The sequence below is a fragment of the Ornithodoros turicata genome, chromosome 3 (genome assembly GCF_037126465.1).
Source record: "Ornithodoros turicata isolate Travis chromosome 3, ASM3712646v1, whole genome shotgun sequence".
NCBI classification, from domain to species: domain Eukaryota; kingdom Metazoa; phylum Arthropoda; class Arachnida; order Ixodida; family Argasidae; genus Ornithodoros; species Ornithodoros turicata.
In genome coordinates this window covers 105644744-105669787 of record NC_088203.1, presented here as the reverse complement: position 1 = coordinate 105669787, position 25044 = coordinate 105644744, and the positions used below count along the sequence as shown (strand labels likewise).

Genomic DNA, 25044 nt, shown 5'->3' with positions numbered 1-25044 from the left:
GTGAATACAGGGTAAGTCATGGAAGCAGAATAGCACATACACGCCAAACCCGTTGTGTACGCTGCGGTATCTACCCTCATGCGGTTTGACACGCGATTTCGGCACGCTGCGTGGCCGAGCGGTATTTTACCCAGCGCGTCCTTCGCTGAAATACGCACCCACGTACCATGCGGGTAGGCCTTAGTGGAAGCAGAAGAGCACGTAATGCCAAAGCCGTCGTGTACGCAGCTGCGGCATGCTCATTTCGGCACGCTACACGGCCGGGCAGCGCTTTGCACAGAGAGCTCTCCGCTGAAATACGCACTGTGTGCGTCTGCCTTGACGCTCAGCGTAAAATTTGACGCACAGAATCACTTTTCTGTCGCGTCAAAGGGGGTTCTGAATTTCCCAAGAGCGGCGCATACGCAGTAGCCAGTCGAACTGAAAACCGCCCGCATTTCACGCAAATTGAGCAAAAGTAGCACTACCCAGGGACCCCAGTTACTCGCGTCCACGCAACGCCTCATATCCACGCGATCATATGGGTCGCTCCGCGTATCACGCGCGCGGTTTTCACCCTATAGGTCGCACATGTACGGAAAGTCACTCCCTTGTTGGTTGCGGTAAACGCTACAAATCCTGCTTCGGCCGCGTATTCGGAGACGCAAATGGTGTTCATCATAATGACCGGTTCTAATGGCAGAGGGAATCGTGTAGGTACAGAAAATGGCGCACTTGACGCAAAAACTTATCGCAAATCAGGAGCGTGAACGTTGTCATTGGGGATGATGGTTGGTTAGCAGCGTGCTATATGTAGTGAAGATACGGACCTATCAGGTTCATCTATACAAAAGGTGTCTCGGCCAACAAGTTAAAATCGCCGTTTGGAGCAGACACAGTCTAGCTTGGTAGAGTTCATAGCCCCCGCAAGGTCTGCCTTGTGCTCCGTCAAAGATAGAATAACGAAGCACATAAAGGGAAGACTTATCGAAAACTACTATAAAACGTCTTGCACCATCAATCACCCAAATTAATAATACGAAGGTCAAGAACTAAACTGTGCATGTTACGGGTCTGCGTGACGTAGGCCCCACTCATTCTCATCTCCCTGAGTGAGTCGAGATTTCTAGAGCACGACTGGATCAAGGACCCCTGATATGTTCTTCAGCGTGGGCACTTATGCATGCCCATGGATATAAGAATATGAACCCTCAAGGTGTAACACAGAGCTGATGCACACGAAGGTAATTAATAGCGCCACACCACGGTATGGTAAGCGCTACCACACAGCATTCTAATCCTCCGGCACTGTGGGGGGAGGTGATGCTGCAAAATTTTGTAGAATTCGAGAGACACTTTAGCCAAGCCGGCAAAAGGAGGGTGGGAACCAGACTTCATCTATGCATTTCACTGTTCAGGAGCCAGTGAACTTGCATCACATTGTTCGACAAACAGACGCTGGCATTGAGTATACACAGCCACTTAGTTGCACGTAACACCATCCCCATGTTCTCACACTCAATCATAGCTGATAAAGCTTTATAACACTTATTTGTTTACCCTAACTGTGCTTTGAGTGGTTCGTTACATAGGCATATTGAGAAAGAGAAAAAGAAAAAAAAAAAAGAAAAAAAAGATAACCTTGTACAGCAGTCACTGCACTATAAACATCAAATAATAGGTCAACACTTAACAATTGTTCTGCTAACTTGCAGCCTTTGGTGTCCTTCCAATGTTCCTGAGAAGTACTTTCACGCACAATACTTAGGACGAGGCAAATTCACTGTTGAGAATCACACCGTCCTCACCGAGAACATTGACGCACGGAGGATTCTTCGTGTGGTCCACGACCTCAATCCATGCAGGAATTTCCAAGATGTCCTTGCAGAGGTCCTGGTGTATCTTGCTGACTCCCGCCACCGCAACTTTATTCAAAAACAGCGGGATGGTCAAGAACGTTTCGGGCAGGGCTCTCAAGTCGTTTGCAGGCACCTCCTCCTCGTTGCCAAAGTCAACAAAGCAGACGACAAATCCAGACTTTCCTTTTGCAGTCACCCGCGCACGGTACCACAATCCATCCGCCGCATATTTGGCACACATGTAGGTTTGAGGCACGATGGCCCTTGCAGGCGGCAAAGTCGAGACTACAGCGTTCAGGTCCGCCATCATGGTACCCAGTTCAGTGGCGAGCGACGTCTGCATGACAGTGAGGACGGCGGCTTCCGATGATGCCGTGACGATCGTCACATTCGTTCGACCTTTTGGAAGCTCGTGTTCCGGTATAAGCTTGGCTTGTTGTGGCGTTGCTGTTTGGAATGCAGCCTTTGAAAAAAAAAAAAAAAGAAACCAGTGTCAAAATCAATAACACGTAAAGTCGCTACACAATTAACTATTGAAAACTATAGATGGGTAGAAATCCAGCGAACCGGTAGGAAGGGAGTTGCCTCAGGACAGAAGCCGCCGATATTTCGAACAGAGACTGTTCTTCTGGGCACCGTCCTCATCATTGGCATGGTATTTAAAGGGTTAGGTGTGACGTGTTTAAAGGTTCATGCGAATTGTGGATCAACAGCCCGGCGGGAAGAAAGGGTCCGTACGGGCTTCTACGGCCGGAGTGAATGGCTGCTTTGTTCGAGTGTGGAGGGGATTATGTGAACGATCACTACTAGATCACTACGTTCACATAATCCCCTCCACACTCGAACAAAGCAGCTATTCACTCCGGCCGTAGAAGCCCGTACGGACCCTTTCTTCCCGCCAGGCTGTTGATCCACAATTCGCATGAACCTTTAAACACGTCACACCTAACCCTTTAAATACCATGCCAATGATGAGGACGGTGCCCAGAAGAAGAACAGTCTCTGTTCAAAATATCGGCGGCTTCTGTCCTGAGGCAACTCCCTTCCTATTGACACTATGGTATTCTTAGCTTGAACCCAAAGCTGCTAGGTTGCAAGAACCAACATTCTGTAGCAGTTGCAATGAGGATTGCATCACACAGGAAAGTGCAATCCAAGAGGAAGCTACTGCACACTGATAATTTATGCAAGTTATAAATTGTACCAGGGGAGGTTAGAAGCCTCCTGGAACAGAGTGCACTTGCAATATATGTTCAACGTGCGCTTGCAAAACAAAACAGCCTCAAACCAACCCTTTTATCGGCAGAACGTTTCAGGGAATCGTTGATGCACTCCCCGGCTTCATTGTAGAGCTTGACAGCCGGAGGAGAACCATTCCCCACTGCTTCTACCATGACAGCCTCATCTTTCAGTGGCTCGAGCATGGCATCGTTAAGGTCCAGCAATCCGTGCAGACACACAGCAACAGTTAGGGCGGGCAGTGTAGCCAGCTTGCCAGACAAGTACCTGTTAAGAAGAAAGTGCACCCAGTTGTAGCACTTGCTCACTCTTCCATAACAGCAAACGCAACTACTTCAGTCACCCAGCTTCAAGCCACTGCCTTGGAGTGTTTTTCCTTTGAAAGATGTTAATACAGCATGCACAAAGCAGCACGCGTCTCTTCCCATTTGTAGCAATAACCGAATCAAATTATGTTAAAGAGAAAATTGCAGACAGGATGAATGCTATGTACAACGTGAGCATGTCAATCTTGTGAGTGAGCGTGAGCAGACTGCGGGAAGTTGTGCACAATTCATACCCGGGTACTTCACGGCAGAGCAACCTGCAGCCTCTGTTTGGATGAAAGGGCTGTGACAAGCATTACAAATCATGGGTCGGTTCCTCGTGCTCGGGGACCAGAGTGCACGGGTTGCAGCGGGTACTGAAGGCCTAAAATTGCTAAATGACCTCGAGTTGGACTAGATTGTGCCGATCTCTTCAACTGTCCTTCTCATAATTTGTTACAACTTCGGGATCCCAAGATATACTTAGGGCCTGACTTTTTAGGGTTAAACCCGTATCCGCCCGATATTTACCCCCCCGAACGAAATCTGTAAAATTCGGGTTGAACCCGAATCTACCCGAAAACATCCGGGTCGCGTGGCACACTCATAAGCGTGCATTAAAATAAAGTTTGATAACATTGCTAAACATTAGTTCCATGTCAAGACAAATTTTTATAAAAAAAACAAAAACAAACAAAAACAAAAAAATCACCCAAATACACCAAAATTCCTGACGACAGAATATGCCGTAACGGGATTTAACCCGAATACACCCGAATTTTCATATGAAAAATATCACCCGATATTTACCCCCCGAATTTGGCCAAAAATAAAACCCGAAAAGGTCAGGCCCTAGATATACTGTACTTAATTTGAACATAACAGTGTCAGTAGTATTTGCCACCTTAGAAATAGCTCACCTCAATTCGTCCTTTGATACCTCTTCAACGCGGCCTGCATCAACCAAGCGTACTTTCACTTTACCACTTGCGCCAATGCTTTGCACCGTTCCCCTGTGCCACAACCCCTCTCCCGAAGGTCTCACGGACACAGCATCGCCCTCCGACACCACTTCCGGAATGGTACTGGGCACGGAACTGTTAACCTCATTCAGCAGGCTTTCCAGTAGGTCCACGTTTGCTGTAAGATGGAGGTAAACAGTGTTTCCTTCCCTATCTGCAAGTACAGCTTCTGAGCGGCCTGCTGGAAGTGTGGCCTCGGGGATGTGAAATCGCACCTCCTCAGCAGGAGCATTCTGCGTCGAAACAGCAAAGGTCAAACGTCATGGTCCGTGACAAGAATCACCTCTTACCTGTGGTGCAAGAATGTCATTGATGCAGTCCCCATCACTGGTGGTCATTCGAACTTTCAACTTCTCAGAATTGCCTCCCACAACCTCAATCTTCATTTGCTCGTTCACCAGCACAGCGACGTCAGCCGGAGGTAGTGCAGGCACCTGCAGTAGGGAGGTTGTATACATGCGGGCATCACGTTTGGTCCACAATGTACCCTGTCAAGCTCCACAGCAAGAGCACAGGCTGGCTCACGAGACAGAGCCGAGGTCAGAGGCTTCAACGCCTCTCTGTCCACGACTTCACTGTTGCCGTAGTCCACGTACAAAACCTCCGCTTTTTTCCCACCGGCAGCAAGGGAGACGACCTGCGCCCTGTACCAGCAACCATCGTCCGTAGCACGGGCAATCACAAAGTCCTGGAAAGCATGCAGACGCTATGGTTAGTGATAAGGTTTTGAATAGAGATGGGACCAATCCAGAATTTTGCGAATCCGAATCTCAATCCAAGGAAGGTTCTGCGAATCTCGAATCTTTCGAATCCTTTCTTTAAAAAAAAAAAAAAAAGAGTTTAAAAAGCCAACGGAAAAAAAACTTCTACTGGAGAGTGGGTCCAGCTCTATGTCAATAATGGCCACTTCTGTGGCTGCATCAACTGCATCAATGTGAGTGGAAGCGTGATATTGCAAGGAAGCTCCTCCACAAAAATCACTCTGTACAGTAGCAGTGTCGCATCTGCAGAAATTTGCTACATTGTTTCAAACTCATGCCTCCAGGCATTAAAGGGACCATGAAGCATACGTGATGCATTTCGGAACTGTAATACGTTCGCCATTTGGAGCATGAACCAAGAATTTGTTAAAATAACACATATTAACCAAAAACCACGGACCAGAAAAGGAAATTGCTGTGACCCGACCGTTGCTGTGGCAACAGTGAAACTACATGTGACGTAGTAGTAGTAAGTCACCTTCCTCACTGGTGGACTGGCTTGGTGCAACCTTATACCCAAAACGCACCAATGCAGGATCCACATCGGGCACAATCATGATTAGGCAGCGATTGTGATCACCCTCAGGTGCTGACAAAGCGAGTCTCGGCGACAGCGCATCAACAACGCAGATACTTGTCCCCCATTCGCGAACATGATTACACACTTCAAGGAGGGTTGGCGCAGGCGCAGTGGCTTCCTTTCGCCCTCTCACTACTCGCACTGCCGGTTCCGAGCTGGCAAGATGGCGGCAATGCCAGTGGCCCGCACAAAGAAAACAACATTGACAAACGCCGAAACAGATGAAATCGCATTTGTATTAATGTGCATTTCTTTGAAGTAGACATCCTGGACCAGTGTTTTCTATTAATTTTCAACTTCTGGGGGTATTGTGTAAAGCTTCCACAAGACGGCTGCAAATGAAAACCAAGATCACGAACGTGAAGTGCGGACGGTACGATGTGCCCAGCGGCATTACGCCGACCCGGATTGCGGACTGATCCAGATTGTGTGCGACAATGCGTTTTGGGTATTAGTGTGAGCAAATGATGCAAGTGACATCAGGCTGCTTGTAGGGGGTGTGTCATGCAACCGCTCGACACTTTTTTTGAACATGAACTGCGCCCTTGTTGAACGCAACATGGCAAATAACGGATAAACGTCTGATAACAGTCCTCCTTTCCGAGAAATTCTCCACCAAGAACTCAGATTTTTTTTTTGCTAATCTCTTCTCGGTCCCTTTGAATACATTGAGTTTCCTAAACCACAAAACAAGATGTGAAGTTTGCTCTTGAAGTAAAAATTCAGACTGCCTGAACTCCCGAAATGGTTGCTGAGTGTCAAAAATATGCGCATGCTCACAGCACGAGCTACGGAAGCCTGCTGCTGTTACGAGGTCCCGTAAAAATGTCAAATACGATTGTGAGCAACGAGTGGATTGCTTACCTGAGGACTACATGATGCCAAAGTTTCGGCAGGGGGTGACTGGAGTGCAGTCGTGATTCTGAGCAGACTCTCGCTCCGTAGCACAGGCTGAATGTAGTAGAGTCGTCCATCTGTGCTCGTTATTACGGCTTGAAAGCTCTGCTCAGGGACTGGGCATGGTGGGACAATGAGCCTGGCTTCGGGCAACGGTGCTTTGGGTGACTTGGACTGGTGAAGACTCGCTTCAGGCGTCGGTGCTTTGGGAGACTTGGACTGGATAAGATTCGTTTCAGACATCGGTGCTTTGGGAGACTTTGACTGGAAAAGAAAAAAAAAAAAACTAGAGGTGGGACGAATCCAGGATTTCCTTAATCCGAATCCACGAGTCTCAAATCTTTCAAATCCTTTCTCCGGAAAAGAGTTAAAAAAAAAAACACTTCTACTGAAAAGTGTTTTTGAAGCAGAATTTGATATATTTGTTTAACAAAAAACAAATTTCGGGGGAAGACATACCCATCATATACATCTTCCTAACTTATTTAACATGTTCGTTGACTACAGGAAATACATGGACTCAGGAGTCTGAATTCCCTCCATAAAACTAAGAAACAATCAAAGCAAAACCGTGTTACTTTTAAAACTTCCAATATAGGAGCTTTACGTTGTGGTTTTGGCGCGCCCTGGGGGCCGCCGGCCAGTCAGGCTTGGATGCGCAGATTTTAAAAAGAAACAAACAAACATTGTTGGTGGATTCGAAAGATTCTATTTGCTGTCTTGGCCAATGGGATTCGGATTCGCGAATCCGAATCCCATTGCCCAAAACAGCAAATCAAATCTTTCGAATCCACCAACCATGTTTGTTTGTTCGTTTTTTTTTTATTCATGGGATTCATTTTTTTGTGATGGGTTTGTTCAATGGGATTCGGATTCGCAAATCTCGAATCCCTGCCTAGGATTCGAGGATTCGCGAATCCGAATCCCTCAAAAAAACTTTCCAAGATGAACAACGCTGCAGAGAACGCCCGTACCAATGCTGCGTCCTTTACGGCTCCACTGAGCACATCCGTTATGCAGGTGCCATTCTTGCGCACCAATTTTACGACGGGCACTCCGCTGCGGCATCCCACTTGAACGGCTGCAAACGGCTCTTGGTTCAACATTTGCTCCAGGCGAGGGTCTTCGGGAGATACTCCGCCGTCAAGGACCACACAGTGCGCAAAGATGGCATAGTCCGCAAACTGGGGAGGCAGGTACCGCAGTGAAGATGGAGGAATGCTCTCGCTGTTGCCAAAGTCCACGAGCAGAACCACATAGGCACCATCTGCATTCTTCTCACTCAACACCTACGTGCAACGAAGCCCCGAGTAAGAAATGTGCCGAGAAAATCTGACCCCTTATGGGTCCACAAAGTTGGGCTCAATTGTCCCAAGTTTCAACAGACAGATGGGGTCACGTCAAATGCATGTGCTTCCCACGACATATTTTCTTAACCGAGATGTTCGTGGCTTTGTTCTATGATGCTTGAAGACTTATGCAATCATGTTGTACCTTAAAAATGCTTAGGGTTCTTTGTTTTCGGGTTTTATGATTTTTCAAAATTGGGGGGGTTAAAATCGGGTGCTATTTACACACGAGACTCTGGGAAAAATCAGGCGCTTCGATCTCTACAGTCAAACTCCTTTACAACGAAGCTCAGGGGACAGCAAAAAAAATTCGCAGTAAAGGTATTTTCGTTAAAAAGGATGTCCATTATTGGACCTATAGGCTCCAGCGGGACCGCAAAAAAAATTTGCTGTAGTGGTATTTTCGTTAAAAAGGTGTTCGCTATAAAGGAGTTTGACTGTATTTGATATGTCATCGGGGAATTTTCGGGTGAAAAGAAAGGCATATGAAACAATCCATTGCTGTGACACTGGGACGAGAAACAATAATATTTATATTCCCGCTCGGAACTGGGGCAGTGAATGACCGGGGTATTCAAACACTTGTCCGAGCTCCACAAAAGTTGGTCTTTTTTCTCCTGCAGGAGGGGATTAAAAAAAGGAGTACAAAGAGGTTGACACAAATAGCTCTCTCTTTGCTGATATTATGATTCACTTTTCCCACGGCTTACCTACTACCACAAGTTGAAGGACCGCAACGATTTCGGGTTTTACCCGGATTCTTGAAAACTTGCTCGGAGGGGGAACTATCGCGAAAAATCGGGTTTAACCCGAAAATGAAGAACCCTAAAAACGCTCAATACGGGACGTAAATTTGGTGAAAGATCGGGACAAATACAGTTCTAGACGTGACAAACTAAATTTTTTTTGCATTAATAGGACAATACAACCTTGTATGCCTTAAAGCCCAGTCAACTGAGCCAAGAGAATGCTGATTACAAGGTCTCACCCGTGCGCGGTGCCACGCATTCACATCCTTAGAATATGCCGCAACATAGTCTCCCACGTCATAGTGGGAGCGACTCGCTTTTGTCGTCTTGGCCCACTCGTGGAGTTTGTCCATCATTGTGGCAAGGCCTTCCATGAGGGACTCCTGGTGGAGGAACAAGACGTCTGATGTTTTCCACGACAAGCCCATGTTGCACTTCTTCTCTGGAACACCTCGCACGGGGATGTGAATCACTTTAGGCACAAGTTCCTCAGCTCGGAAAGACTCCTGTGCGGGGGGTGTTGCTGATGAAGGACGAGGTCCATTTCTGACTCCATCCTGGAAAAAGAAGAGCACGCAAGATAAGCTAGCAATTACCTCTGAAGAAACCTTTTCGCTTCGACAGTAAAAGTACGGCAAATGCCATATTAGCTCAACCCTGGAAGTACAGCAACATCATTCTGAATTATCTGAAGATCGAGCAAAAGGAACAAAGGGAAAGGCTGCGCAATCTAAGGTCGCTTCTTTTCTAAGCTAATCAGCGGCTACCTGATGTTACTGCTTGAGCTAATGAGGGCATGCCTTACAAGGCATCAGCATGTTTCCAACGTAGACCTGGTAAGCTACTATGAGACAGGCTCATGTAATGCTGAAAAGAGGCACACATTCTTCCTCACCATGGCTTGTATGGCAAGCACATGCTTATACGTGCCATCAACATAACTGGTTACGTTGCATGTTTATTTCTTTGTGCAAGCCTGTGACCCAACCTTTCAGACAGCTATTGTAAAGCTCACTTCATACACAAATGCACACATACTGCCAGGGTAAAAGTAGTATTCTTCCTAGAAGTCACGCCAACAAGATCACGTGTTCCGTCGAGCAGCAGAACTTGAGAATCACGGGGATAGAAATTGAAAGCAGGGAAGGGTAACGGTAACGGAAACAGAAATTGCATATTACCAAAATTGGAGATGGCAGCGTTAACGGAAGCGAAGCGCATGCCACTGTCCTCGATTACCGGAAACAGAAACGGAAACGAAAATTGTCATCCGGTATTGAATTCTGGTAATGGCTATTACTGCTGTGCGATGACATTTTAGTGACTTTTCATTTTTTTTTTGTATGTTGATGACTCAATTGATGACTGAATGAAGACATGTTCCTACATTTCTTTACGAAATCTAGGAAGACGTGCGCATCTCAACGACGTAAAATTATTGGTGTACTGTGAACTCGTGACACCGAAGCAGCACTTGGGAAAAACAGGGTGCTGACAGAGCCAGACGGGCTGTCCTCCCGCAGCTCTGTAACAGCCGTTCACTTACCGGAAACAATAACAGAAACAAAAATTAAAAGCTGGTATCAGAAACGGATAACGGAAACGAAAACATAGCATTAACAAAAATACATCCGTTATCCTTCCCTCAAACAGTAACGGAAACGAAAATATACTATTAACGAGAACAGAAACGGCAACGAAAAATACGTCCGTTATCCTTCCCTGATTGAAAGCACTCACCTCACGCAACTCGCCTGGGCCTCTGAAGCAATCTGTCCCAAAGTGCCACTGGTCCAACTTGCATGTGCCAAGTCTTGCTGCTTCATTTTTTCCATCTATTATATCTGCTGTGACTTTCCCCTCTGCATTGTGCATTATCTTTGCAAAAACAACATCGCCCACTTTCAGAGAGGCAATGACGGGTCCAGAAAGGCGAACAGCGCGAGGTACCATACGCTTCTGCTCGAGGTCGAGAGGCACGACCGCGGTGTTCACCTCGTCGTTGCCGTAGTCCAAGTACCGTACCCAGCGTTCTGTAGGGCTTGCACGGATAACGCAGGCACGGTACCAGCAGCCATCTTCCAGGGACTGCGAGGCAACAAACTCTCCTACGGGAAAGCTGTGGTACGCAAATGACGTGATCAGAAACCACAACTGATTACTAAGAAGAAAATCAGAACTTCGCAATGCTGTTTTTGTGAGCACGTGACAGGCAACAAGTGTGGCGAGGGTGGTGGAAAAGTATTGAACATATACGGTTAAACTTGGTATGGCTAGAGATGCAAAATTTCTGGAAATTTTGAATCTCTTGAAAAAAAAAACAACAAAAGAATACAACGTTTTTTGTGTTTTTTTCCCGAAAAATTTGAAAAAAAAAAAAAAAAGGAAATAAATGTGGTTACTGCTGATTTGAAGCATTGTCGGCAAAACCACAGCATACAATGAGCTAGAAGCTTTAGTAGTGTTCACCATCTAGGCATAAATGCAGAGCAGAACATCCCATGAGACTGCTGTCTACTCAAGGATAGGTATATTAGAACAATCCGTCCACTCCGACCAGAACTCAGACATTATGTGAATGCGATGGCGATTGCTTTGAGCGGCAAGACGGAGCACTAAGTTGGTGGTTGTTGGCAGATTAGAGGCACCTAAGGCACTGTTGGTGGGTTGGACGCATTGAAGGCATGAAAATTTACATCTTTGAATCTTGTCACCTGGAAATTTTAAGCTACTTTTCCAAAAACGATGGGAAAAAAACAGAAGAACACTGGCTTCCCCAAAAAAATTTCCGTTATTTTTTCGGGGCTTCGCATCTCTAGGTATGGCACATGCGCATCAAGTGTACCCAACCAATGGCAGGCGTGACACACGAATTTCCAGCAAAGAAGCACAATCGCTTATTACAAGGAAACAATACGAAACAATAACGGAAACAAAAATTAAAAGCTGGTATCGGTTACAGCTGGTATGGCTGTATCGTCTGTGACTCACTCAATGAATAATATTACCTTTTCCGGACACTCCCAGCAACGAGAGGGCAGGTCGCATTCAGTTCGTTCTCTATCTCCTGCATTTCCTTATCTAATGCTGTACACCAGGCACAGTCAGCTGCACGGACAATAACGTGCAACTCCAACTTCGTCCCCACTGGACTCTGGTCTAGGATCGACGCTACCTCCTCCATTTTAGTCTGAGACTTCTGGGGCGTATTGATGAGACCCTTGGCCTTCAGGAGGGCAGAAAAACTTTGTCCTTCTGCAAAATGATGCGAGTCTGTAATGAGACGCACTAGGTGCTAACTGGATAAAGGGTCTGCGATAATTTGCTCGCAAGTTATGCAAGATAAAGATGGTTATCTGCATTTCAAGTTTCATAAAGCTGAGTAGGTAATGGACTCTCGTGAAAATTGCGATATCATGACGCCATCTCCGCCAGTGAGGTTGCCATGGAAGAGGTCATGTGCTCAGAGGAACCAATGAGAATGTCTGAAGCTCTGAGTAATACGATGTCAGCGCTAGACAGAGTATCCGTACGTTGAGTACAGATGTACTGTCGAGGACACGGTCGTCTGAAATCAGCAATTTGCGGTTTATCCCATTTAAAATCCCCAGGTGTTGCAGGACTATTTCTTTTGAGTCATTAAGATGTGCAGCATATGGTCCACCTTCAAATACAATACTGGCACAATTCAGTTGCTAGAGGGGTAATATGGATTGTGGGACTACTGACAGGCGATTTCAGAGAACAGCATCCCTAACAGTACATTATAAGTACAGCAGTACGTTAAAGGGGCTGCGACAGGTCATCCCAGGTTATTCTAGATAAACATAAAAGATGGTTCTTTGCAGAGAATTGGGGATAGAAGGAGCGACCAATTACGACTGAGCCAGGAGCAATGCTATTTCAGAACCCCAGACAGCTCAGTAGCAGACGACAGATGAGTACCAGACAACATTTCTCTGGACCAATTAGCGAGCGTGGCCTGTGTAGCGTCAGTGCGAGGTCCCGGGCAGATCACAGGCTGGTACGGCACTCCACTGCCGTTGTGTTTTGGCCAAAACCTGTGCCCATGCCATTGCGAAGAACTGACAGAACTTATGTTGACAACAGTGCTGTGCACGTGACCTGAACTAAGTATATCCATGTACCTCATGCTGAATTTTCCCAATACATTTTGCCACGCTTTTTGTTGATAACAAGGGTAACGACATCAACGTCAAGGGCAATCAGCGCCCCGTGAACTATCGCGAGCCATCTATGTTGTGCATGCTAGGACTGACGCCCGAACCTTGACAATGCACGGAGTCCCTTCTCGATCATTCCCTGCCAGGCATGGGCGGATCCAGACCCTCAGCTTGTCGGGTATAAAATGATTGCAAGCCCCAAGCTGGGGTATTCAAGGAGTCCAGTGCACTCTTGTGCTCATCTCGGCAAGAGCTTCAGTATTCTACCCTTTGCATAGCAATATTTGGCAAAAAGGCTGCAAGTCTACTGCGGGCAGCTGAGGGTCAGCAAGTTGCTTCCCACAAGGTGTTCAACGCCATGTTTGCCCTATGGGACTATCTGAAAGCCGCACTGCTGGAGAATTATGTTGCCCTAATGAGGCAGGAAGGTGTAGAAGAGGAAAATGCTATCCATGAGGGAGAAAAGCTGAAAAGGGGCATGGCAGCAGGCAGCTCAGAAAGCGCAAGAGATCCTTGAAAAGAGTGAGAGCTGGCAGTTCTTCAAAAGCATGGGGGCCTTGAACCCACTACAGATCAAGTCGCTGCTACATGAACTCTCTGAATTCAAGAACATTCCAGTGACAGAAACAGAAAGGTTCAAACTTCCTGGCGGAATAGCTACTTTATCTGCAGACAGTCGAGGACCTGAAGACCGTGACTTGGCTCCATTAGCGTCTGAGCAGATCAGTTTACCTCCTCAAGAGAGAAATCTTTTGACATATCTTTTCTTGACATCTTTTGAATCTGAATCTGAACATCTCTGAATCTTTTGACAAATCTTGACATGATCGGGTTTTGAAACGGAACGAGGGTGCTTGCTCCGAATTTAGCATCTATTGCGGTCAAGTATTTGCCAATTCCTACAAACTCTGTAGATGCTGAAAGGTCTTTCAGCAGGTATAAAATGATTGTAGGCAACAGACTGCATTCACTGTCAGAGGAGAACAGAAAATGTCATTTAATGCTGCGCTACAACAGTGCTACAACAGTGCAACTGCACTACAACAGTCTGTAATTTGCTAAAATATTTTTTGTCCCCACATTATCCGAGGAAAGGGAGCATTTCCAGTTTCAAGCAGCTGTCGACTCCTTGCCGAGGAAAATCGTGGAATTTATGAGTCCGCGCCACGGAATTTTTGCCGCAGCAGAAAACCGGGGGCGGCCATAGTTATGGGACACCATTAGATCTCTTGCGCATTGTACGCAAAGTACGCGCGAAAATTCAGGTGTGTTAGAATAGGTTAAGTATGGTAAGTACAAGTATTAGACAGACTGGAGTTTTATCCCCAAACTGTCAGACCAATGTCGTTAGCAACTGCAGTCTGTGCTTGCAAGGTAGAAATTCTGTGAGCTCACCATTAGAGAAGAGTTCCACCTCGTGCCTTTCGTCATCAGACATCTTCACCAGTTTCGCAACGAGTGGCAGGCCAGTTGAAAGAAGCCGAGACAGTTCCTCTAAGATCTGTTTATCTGCCCCATCTTTAGGCCGAATGTCGTGTAACCTACAATGCACAGCCTGCCGAAAGGGAGCACCCCATTATCACCACGAACCATAGAACAGTCCTCAGACACCCTCTTCCTTCTTAACGAGACGTGTTTCAATTAAAAAGCAACTCCTCGATGTTCTTAAGTTTGGCCAAAAGCTAACATTCCTGTCGCACGAGAAAAAGATTTCTCGATGCAAATTACAAGGGCAGACGTACATCATGCATAGGGAGTGACTTTTTCGGGTTAAATAGCTTTCTCAGATTCGGGGGGTAAAAAAATCGGGCGCTATTTTTGAATCTGTAATTCGGGTGATAATTGTGGCTTCGGGTGTTATCGGGTGTTTTTGTTTCTCCTCTTGTCTATCAAGTCCTTTCGCAATCTCTCTTTTTTGTTCTTTTATTGTTGTCGTTTTCCTTTTTTGGCGTGATCGTGATCTTCCAGCGGTAATCCCTGAAGGCATAGACAGTGTTGACAAAAATTGGTGTATTGCTGGGAACGTAAGTGACCCACTGTTACATGTATTACATGTGGCGACCTTTGTTAGTCTTCAGTGGAAACGTCACATGAGGATTTCATAGTGATTGGAATTATTGGAACTGGTGGGGAGAAATCAGGTTTAACCCGAACCGGTCGGAGGTCAGTTCGGGGGGGAATAACCGGGCGGAGTCGGGTTTAACCCGAAAAAATCACTCCCTAATCATGCAGTGCGTATGTGAGCGTAGACGCGACTATGGATGAAATCAGTGCTTCCGAAGTGTAGTGAACGGATGTTCCCCCCCACCTGCTTTCGCGGAACGTCCTTTCCTTTGCGGTATTGCAGACATATTCTAATATGAATGGGAATAACCCTCACCTGTATTGGGAGATCTGTGCACTTTAGTGGGAGAGCACACATGTCTGCTAATGCAACCGTACTGTCGTTGCCATAGTCCAAGAAGTACACTCGACAGCCACCAGGGGTCGATAAGACTTGTATTACGCAGGCCCGGTACCATTCGCCGCTGAAAACAGCTGCACATACGTCTCCCTCTTTGGGCTCATAACCCGAGTCCTCCTTGCACAAGCCCTGAAGCCTGTGATGCATTTCTCCCAATGCTGCTTGAGAGGAAATCAGCTGGAGGTATATGTCATCCAAGCAAGCAGCATGGCAGATGGTGACCTTCAAACAAAATTACGCTTAAAAAATCAGTTCAGTTAAGCTCGGTTGCAATGAACTGTATTATCGGTCCAGTTTTTTATTGCAACAGTAGCATTAAAGGGACAGTCAAGAGCTGTCTGGGTCTGGGTTGTGATGTAAGCAAAACCTTGTTAAAGAAACCCCTGACAGTTTTTGAAATAAACAGGAGAAACCTGCCACGTACTGATACAGGCACTAGCAGACATCTTGAGGATGTCGCAGAGTGAAGACCTAGAATAGAGTCAACCAAGAACTGTGAGAATTGCAATTTGTAAATCTTCAAGAAACCAAAGCTGCCGATGGTGACGTACAAAAGGATGACTGCTGGCTGATAATTCAATGCAAGAAGATTGCATAGCGATTTTGGGCATTATGTAGATACCTGGGGCATCAATTTTTTACCATTGGCTCGGCTCTGGACTGTCACTTTGTGGACGTAAGAGGAAGCGCAGTGCCCTTACCTCAACCTTTTCTCCAGGAGGAAGTTTCACCTCGTCCAGCTTCACTACCTGGTTGAGTTGCAAAAACAATTGCGCTTCTATAGGAACTCAATCACAGCATCACATCACACTGTGTGATCTCTCACACAAAACAACATGGACATGGCCCAGAGGTATCACCCTAAAGGAGCAATGGGGGTGACGTTTAACGCGGCTCAAAACCCTGTCTCATCTGCCAAGCTGTCCACAAGGAGTCACCATGGAAAACGTTTTTGCTGAGCAGTGCATTGTCACTGTGCGATCCAATTTACAAAGACAGTAAGAGAAAGCACACGTGGACAGCCGACACGATCCTCGCGGGACGCTGGCCTTTCCTCTTTGCTTCCTTCTTCTCAGCTCACTACTGCTTGAGCTGCACCACTGTATGTCACAAGTCACATGCCAGGAGACCACACTAGGTCACAACATTCCCCCACTCTCCGATATGCCCTTTCCGAGAGTGGAGGATTCTTAAAAATGGGGTTACCCATTCCATTCCATTCCAACTCCATTCTGAGGAATGGAGATTTGTGGTAATTCCATTCCTTTCAATTCCTTGGAATGAAAAGGTATGATCAATTCCCACTCCTGGAATGGTTTGGCAACCCAATTCCATTCCGTTAATTCCCTTAAGAAGAGAAAAGGACCGGTAATCGTACTGCCAAGTCCAGCAGTGCTAGAGGAGATTGACATTAACAAGCACGGAAAAAGCACAAAGGCGAGGTTATTTCACTCTTGACCGTGCGTAGGTGCAGTGCAAGGGGCGTGAGGGCAGAAACCAGCACGCTGAAACCAAAACTGCCACCGGGGCACCCAGACCATTCCATTCCAATTCCTAGGACAGTTTCCACCATTCCATTCTAATTCCTAGGAGAGTTTCCACCATTCCATTCTAATTCCTAGGACAGTTTCCGCCATTCCATTCCAATTCCTAGGACAGTTTCCACCATTCCATTCCAATTCCTAGGACAGTTTCCACCATTCCATTCTAATTCCTAGGAGAGTTTCCACCATTCCATTCTAATTCCTAGGACAGTTTCCGCCATTCCATTCTAATTCCTAGGACAGTTTCCACCATTCCATTCCAATTCCTAGGACAGTTTCCGCCATTCCATTCCAATTCCGTTCCGGGCTCTGCTAAATCTAGAATGATTCCGGAATCATTCCAACTCCTGAGTGGCAACTCCGCAACCCAATTGAAAAAAAAAAAAAAAAAAAAAAAGACGACAGGAACGTTTACCTTGGGGGGAGGTGGGCTGGTCTTTTCAGACTTTGCTTTCTGTGCCAGATGCTGCGTTAAGGCAGATAGAGGCTTCTGAGGAGACTTCACAGGTTGCTGAAAAGAAAGTTCAGCTCCTGAGTCGGGAATGGAGAGGTATGAACATTAACTCTTGGCCAACTTCTCGAAACCTCTCTCACCCCGCCTTGAGTACTCTTTGGTGAAGGAGCCCGCGGTACACCATTGCTCTGTACATGGTCTCCCTTACTTATTGTGTCTGAATCGGACAAATTCTCCAATTTTCCAGTTCTTTTTTGCCCCACCCTGGCAAGTGAAACAGAAAATGAGTCACTCGTTCAAATTGCACTGGGCTCCAATATTGCAGTCAAATGGCACTAACTTTTTCAGGCATTCTTTGAGATGCTCGGGCCAATCTTTCACTTGACACTCGCGGGAACAGTAGACAACCTTGCAAACGGAGCATCTGAGATCAGCTGGAGACAGAAACACACGCGTATAAGTGACAAAAATAATCCTGCGGTGAATATCAGCGAGGACTCTAAGCCAGCCCCTCTATCCGAGACTAAGAACTGCACTCTAGAAGCAGAGCTGACACAGCACTACACTGCAGTGTATGCACCATTGTAGAATGCATGATGAGCTTGACGCCAGTTAGGAACCACTGCCACAAAGTATTCAAAATGCAAAGGATGCTCATTAAAAATAATTAAGCGCTTAAGCAAAGCCTTTTTTATTTTACTTATCAACTTATCAATAATTAGATAGATTAGATCTATGATAACATAGCTTGCCAGGACGAAAGAATATGTTCACAAGTTCAATTTTTCACAGAAGATATTTCAGAGTGCCAGCTCAAGTATCTAGCATTGATTTACCCGTGGCTCAGGCAAAGCAAACTGGTACACTGATGCTACGCTTTCACCTACCCTTCTTCCCACAGACGAAACAAACTCGCCGTGGTCCCGTACCAGCTGATGAATCACTGTCCGCAACGTAGTCATAAGATGTCTTGAAAGACGCACTAGAGGAAGATATCGTAGAAGAGCCTGAGCTCTTGACACTACGCTGTCCAACCCCTTGCCCAAGGGTGACCTTGATGTTTTTCAGCTATAGGAAAACGTCGAGCATTTGTCATAAAAGGCTCTTGACACTAGAAGCAGTATAGCTATAAACGTTCAACTTACATCATTTAACGTGAATACATGCTGCGGTGCTTTTCCTCTGCCTAAAACACAACAGGAGTGGAATGAAACAACTGCACGAGTAACGATTGTTTCGTAATTTCGGATACATTGGTGCACAAACGTGGTTAAGAAAGTGCAACTTTTGGACCCCATATAATGAACAGCCAATACTCAGGCACTGCGCTACACTGTAGGCTATAGAACTGAACGAGCGCGCACGCATTTTTCAATATATGAGAATTATGAACGTGACCCTATGCAACGTGTTAGTCGAAAGCTTTATATTTCTTACCAAATATCACCCAAGTGCACAAGTAGCACCTAACTTCACGCTGACATCGTAAATCGAACCCTATTTTTTACAACCTAATTTGTGAAAAGCATTTATCTCCCAAAAGGTTAGGCTGTAAGTATAATGTGTTGTACATAACTTACTACATAGCGCTGTAGGTAGTGCTAGTGTAGGTAGTAGGGCTTACCAATTCCAGGTTTCTGAGTGGCACGTGTTGGCTCAATAGCAGCCTTTGCCTGCTGTATTTGTTTATAGATGCCATCCATCTCGTCCTGGAAAACCAGTTTCTCCATTGCTTGAGCACACAGAATGCTTAAGACAAGTTATACTCTCTGCAAAGTGCAAGTCACCTTCTGTCTCTGTTCGATCTTGCGTCTTTCTTGAAGTGACATGGCTATATTGACTTTCAGATGGAAGGGTGCTTTATCACAGAGCATCTGAATGGCATCTAATGCCTCCGCTGTTGTACCGTAGTCGACAAACCTGTGTACACGCACCACATAAGTGTGGAGGAAAAAGCAGACCTCTTTTCCCAATGTGTAATACCTCCGTCACACGGCACTTTCAACGCAGATTGAATCCGATCCGCGTCGAGTTTCTCAAGAGCGCTCGGTGCGTCATACCTAGGCTAAAACCGTAATCGTGAAATTCCATGGGCTTGTATAGTGACATTTGGGAATTAATGTAACGTTTCAAATTCGCTGAGTTCGAGGATGCCAATGGTTGTCTCCGAGCCATCTTGACAATCTCAATCCCGTGTAACTAACTGCAGCGCCGGATCCGCATTGGCTCAATGCGGATTGAAAGTGTCCTTGTGACAGGGCTATCATACCTGGGCTTCAACAATGTAAAATAGAAAGAAAACGCACGCTACTGTCTTTCCGGGGTACTCTCGCCTTGGACCGAGCTTGCGAACGCTTAGCACTTTCCCAAAGCAATTAAACAAGTGTCTCAAGCCAACCTGCAAAAGGATTCACAAAAGCAATGTCTGACAATGTTGACACTATGTTAGTATCTAGTAAAAAAAAAAAAAAAAAAAAAAAAGAAAAAAAAAAAAAAAAAAAAACCTACCTCTGTTAGCTGTACAGGAACGTTCTTGACACAAAGTGTTCGAGATTTGCTCTGTCTAGCCTGCCTATGAGAGAACGCAACAAATGGACACATTCAAGCTCCAAAGGAAGCAAGTACTTCCTTGGCTCAATCCATACAGACGCTTGTGTACTATGTCCCTGCTGTGCAGCATTGTTATGGCTTGCGTGTGTGTTGTGTTTAGCAGTCATAAGACGAAGAAGCGATTGTCTTCCATGACTTGATCATGACTCCTCAAGCTGACTATAGGGTCCTTCATGTGAAGATGATTATGTTTCTCGACTCATTTTAATAAAAAGCAGCGACGTATTGCATCTCAAACGCAGAGTATCTCGTGACAGTTATGGTCGAACCACATGGTGCGTATTTCAGTTTGCAACATCTTGTGTGTCACGCACAGCATAAAATTTAACATATAGAATCTTTCTTTCTGTAGATGAAACAGAGCATTATGCTGCGCGTACGAGTGGCGAATGCGCAGCTGAACCGAAGACCAAAACTGCACTGCAAACAAAATCAACAGTAGCTGCCTTTGGTTCATTAAAAGCTGCTCTGGCAAACAGTGCAAACCATGAGGTGTGTTGCCCTCATGCGAAATATGTTAAATATCAATCAAATAGAAAAGTACAGGTCATGAATGATCTGTCACAGACACCTGCTTCTTATTGAATTAATTGACTAAAGGAGATCAATTCAATTAATTGACTCAAGGAGCGAGGAGTGGCCTACCTAATATGGCACCTTTTCCAACTGAATGGTGCAGTGCAATGACTCTGCCGAATTGAACAGGGTAAATGGCATGGTTCACACTAGTTCATAAAGTGCAGCCCATTCGAAGACAGCGTTGAGAGAACAGTGCTCCAATGAAAGGCCGGGAACACGGAACGAACATGTCCATCATGCTCCTTCAAAACGGGGATGGAGATTTTTGGCATTCAGTGTAAAGCAAAATAACCTTCGGAAGGTACCCTACATTTGAGAGACAATACATAGCTGCTAGCGATGTCCTTATTAGTAGTTACTTGCGGTGTCTCTTCCTTCTGTTTCTGTAGCACTCTAGCAACATGAAGAAAAACAACTTTTCTTTTTTATGAATCACCCAATATTACGACACGACACATGTTCAGTGAGGTTTTGCAAGCGTAAAATGCTTTGCAGCCACTGGGACATACTTATTCCACCGCGTAAAGGGCACATTATTGAACCCGATCATCCCAAAGAGTGTGTGTACCCCTGTTACATGTGTGCAGAAGTTGAGCATCCTTCCCCCCCCCCAATAAAGAACAATGACTGCAAGGAAGTGATACTGTACTTTGAAAAAGGAGGTAGGTTTTCAAGAGGAAGGTTGGCTCCTGGCCCAGAAGTGTAACAATTGAAGGAAACAGAGTTATATTCCTCACGCAGTGGGTCCCATGCGTCTAGGTCTTCCTGCATTACGCTGAAAATAGTTTATTTGATTGTAAAATTGTACCATCTCATTCCCCATTTTGTCATTACTCAATACGTTTGATAATATTCACCAAGTTTCTCATTAAAGCTGGAAAACCAGAAGCAGCTCACAGAAACCAGAAGAAAATGAGCATATTTCCAAGTTAACCAAAGCAAGTTAACCAAAGAAGCAGGGAGAACGCTCATTCCATTACGAGCGGACGCTGTCGAGTGCTCTATGAGTTTTAAAAATTTCGTCTCACCATGAATTTCATTTTGAGGAGGCTTTAAAAGTTAGCTCGATATTGAAAATTGCAAACGCAACATTCGCGAATGATCTGCAGACTTTTGTATATGACACTTTTGGAGTAGCTCGTGCTTCAGGGATACTGTGGAAGCAGTTCATAAAGTCGCTCGGAACTGTCAAACACGTGTTTACTAGATCGCAATCGTTCATGTAATAGAAGACAAGCGGGTGCCATCGAAAATCTTACCAAGAGGAGGTTGGAGACGGCTGACATGTAGGATGATTTCGTATTCATAGGATACTAAATGCGAAAAAAGTGAATCCACACGATGTTCAAGTACAAAGCATACAACGGCCGAGCATGCGTTCTTCTGGTTATTCCGCGTCCATGAACAACAACACGATAACAGGCATTGCCCGTGTGCGCCAAAGGTGGCGCCTCATTTTTTCTCGCTTTCTGTCTACTATATTTGAAAACATGAAAAACTGTGCCCTATATTACAGAAAATAAATAAATAAATCTTTTACCGGGACTGAAAGAAATGCGCATCAGGAATAAATATGCGAAACGACGTTAGCATGCGCTCCCCCTCCCCTCTCTATCTCTAGCTCAGATTCTAGACCGGCATGGCGGGCTTTTCAAGATGAAGGGGAAGGGGATGAAGGCTGAATTGCTGGGGGGGGGGGGGGGGGGGGGGGAATATGTTTATTAAGAAAAAGAAAGGAAAGGTCAGCCAGACGAGGGTCGGCTTGCTATTCCAAACAAAAAGGGAAGGGGAAGGAAAGAAAAATAAGAAAAGAAAAGGGGAAGAAAGAAGGAGAAAAGGGGAAGAAAAGAAAAATAAGAAAAGAAACGGGAAGAAAAGGAGAAGAACAAAGGGCAAAGGAAAAGGAAAGGAGAAGAAATGAAAAGAAAAGGAAAAGAAGAAAGAGAGAGAAGAGAAGAAAGGAAAAGAAGAAAGAAAAAGAAGAGAAGGAAAGGAAAAGAAGAAAGAAAAAGAAGAAAAGAAAAGGAAAAGAAGAAAGAGAAAGAAGAGAAGAAAAGGAAAAGAAGAAAGAAAAGGAAGAGAAGAAAAGGAAAAGAAGAAAGAAAAAGAAGAAAAGAAAAGGAAATGAAAAACTGAACTAAAATACAAATCTAAAACTGAAAAGTCACACACACAGTCACACAATCACAAGGCGTTGACAAGGTTCGAAGGAGGAGCGTTGTGGTGACTGCCCACTGGGCCGAGAGAGAAACACAGGGCTCACAGGGAGCCCAGGAGACCCGGCTTGCTGGATCTTGGGCTGGACGAAGCAAGATGGGGGACGAGGATTCCCTTTAGTTTCCCTCTCCCAAGTGCGCTACCTCAGGTACGATTTCAGGGGGGTTTGAAGTTTGAACCCCCTCCCCCGTGGTGACGCGCCAGCGCCACTGGATTTGGGGACATGACTTCGGAATGCGTGGTCCCGAAGGTTTATCTACATTATACCTTATTTAGCAAATAAATCTGACTGATACTGTTTATTTTCATCAACACCCACAACGGAACCTTGAGATTGAGGGGGCTTGCGAGGCGGTTTTCTGCAGACGACAGCTTTTGTGGCTTGCCCGCTTGCTTTTGCGGTTACTCGCAGACGACAGCGCTCGTCTGTTCTTGAATCACTTCGGAGTTCTCTTGGCGCTGCATCTTTAGAAGCCGTTAAGCTACATCAAACTGAGTGCGGTGAGTTCGAGTACATTGTGTTTAAAGTACAAAGCAAGCTATTGCGACCACCACGAAGTAACTAGCACTAAGTTTTAAAGATAGAAAACTCCTGACGTAGATGTATGTAAATGCGCTTTCCGAAATAGAGTTCGAAATGATTTCCGGTCATCGCCGTTAGCACGTCGAGTACTAAAGACACAGATACACATAATTAACACTGACCCAGCCAAGACAAAAACTAGTTAAATTCGTAGAAATATTAGTATCAAACGAAAAACTTAAACTTAACTTAACTTACTTAGAACTTAAACCATATCGCGGCTTGTCGTCAGCTCGCCAAAAACCAACGCGACCTAAGCTTACTCTTCCGTACGTAGACATGAAAAAGTCAGCCAATCGCCGCGGCCAGCCAAGATATCAGCCAATTGCAACGATTTTGAGTCATTCCATGCCAAAAGTCGGTGGCTCGACCATCAAGGATTTCAGACATCAATTTCATCAATTTTTTTTTTCTTTGCGACGTTCCCACGTGAATAGGATACGTGTAAAATATTTCTGTCCTAGGGCACGCTGTTTTCCCACTAGGTGACGCAGAACATAGGCGCCATGCACAAATCCTAGCTACCTTTCTGGGTCTCTTGAACGCGAACCCTTCAGGCGGATCAAGAAAATTTTGGTGGAATTCGTTCACAGAAGGCCATATTTACTCATCAACCCATGTTCAGCATTTTTTGCAACAGAAAGAGCAGTCCAAAGTGTGCATGAAGTAGCACAAAATCTGCACTATTCAATGTGTTTTTTTATGGGATAGCATTATTTGGCTACCCGCTCGGAAATTCCTGTGGTCTGCGCCGAAAACTCAGCTCGGACGATAGATGGCGCCACGGGAACCGCAGAAACAGAAACGTTTGTGACCTAGGGCAGTGTTTCCCAAAGTGTGGTCCGCGGACCTCTGGGGGTCCGCGAGAGTGTCCGTGGGGGTCCGCGACCGTCTCTCACATTTCAGTGAGGATTTTCGTCCCCACAAACACGCGCTCGTACATGCTGCCCGATTTCCAAACACCCAGAAGTTCCGAAATTGCTACAAGCATGCTTCAACGGCTAGCTCCTAATTTCTGATAGAAAAGTCCTGAAATGCACGTTTGTCCACGTCATACACATACAAACAAGAAGAAGAAACCAGTCCGGAATCGTTTCTGAAGCTGTATCGAAAGCACGCAGCAGCTGACAAGGTTGCTGGTTATGCGCTGGCTGCATGGGAAATACAGTGCCCCATATCGTTTCGCTTCGAGTTTGAACTGACTGAGAGTGTTCCTGTGTTTAGCGCATTTATAATTGGCAGCCTGCGGACCTCTTGCAGCGATGGTGGCACTATAGATTATACCTCTGTTTGGTATTATCAATCTTGAGAGTTGTCAGAGACAGTCTGAGACAGTCACTTGACCATGTTTATGTTTGCACAAATGTAATTTCGTTCCTTGTTATACCCTGTCGCGCATATTAAACGCGGTCTGCAATGCAGTGTACACAGCGTGTATCCCGGTATATTTGTGTGTGTGTGTGTGTGTGTGGGGGGGGGGGGGTCCGTGAATTGGTTCTCATCGCTACCGGGGGTCCGTCACCGCCAAAAGTTTGGGAAACGCTGACCTAGGGCACTCAACGTGACTCGTCCCCTCCTCCCGTATACAGCTCTGCGTGCGGAGGTTTCAGATCATGCGGCTGCGCGACTGTGAGACGAGGAGTGCCTAATAAAGCGTGTCACCGGGCGT

The 25044-nt window shown here is 45.7% G+C and overlaps 1 protein-coding gene across 1 annotated transcript; it reads right to left on the bottom strand.

Moving 5' to 3' along the window:
- Positions 1 to 1501: 1501 nt before the first annotated feature.
- Positions 1502 to 21999, bottom strand: LOC135389098 (uncharacterized). The gene is made up of 24 exons (XM_064619070.1): positions 21835 to 21999; positions 21225 to 21350; positions 19895 to 19958; positions 19693 to 19784; positions 19174 to 19306; positions 19011 to 19095; positions 18532 to 18572; positions 18274 to 18454; positions 17727 to 17820; positions 17527 to 17650; positions 17348 to 17443; positions 16090 to 16137; positions 15305 to 15610; positions 14320 to 14479; positions 11749 to 11995; positions 10481 to 10859; positions 8980 to 9297; positions 7617 to 7931; positions 6610 to 6906; positions 4892 to 5092; positions 4695 to 4838; positions 4303 to 4637; positions 3131 to 3344; positions 1502 to 2301 (listed from the first exon to the last, which is right to left on the bottom strand). Exons 2-24 carry the CDS (start codon positions 21344 to 21346, stop codon positions 1744 to 1746), a joined length of 4554 nt encoding a protein of 1517 aa, XP_064475140.1. The 5' UTR covers positions 21347 to 21350; positions 21835 to 21999; the 3' UTR covers positions 1502 to 1743.
- Positions 22000 to 25044: the final 3045 nt, after the last annotated feature.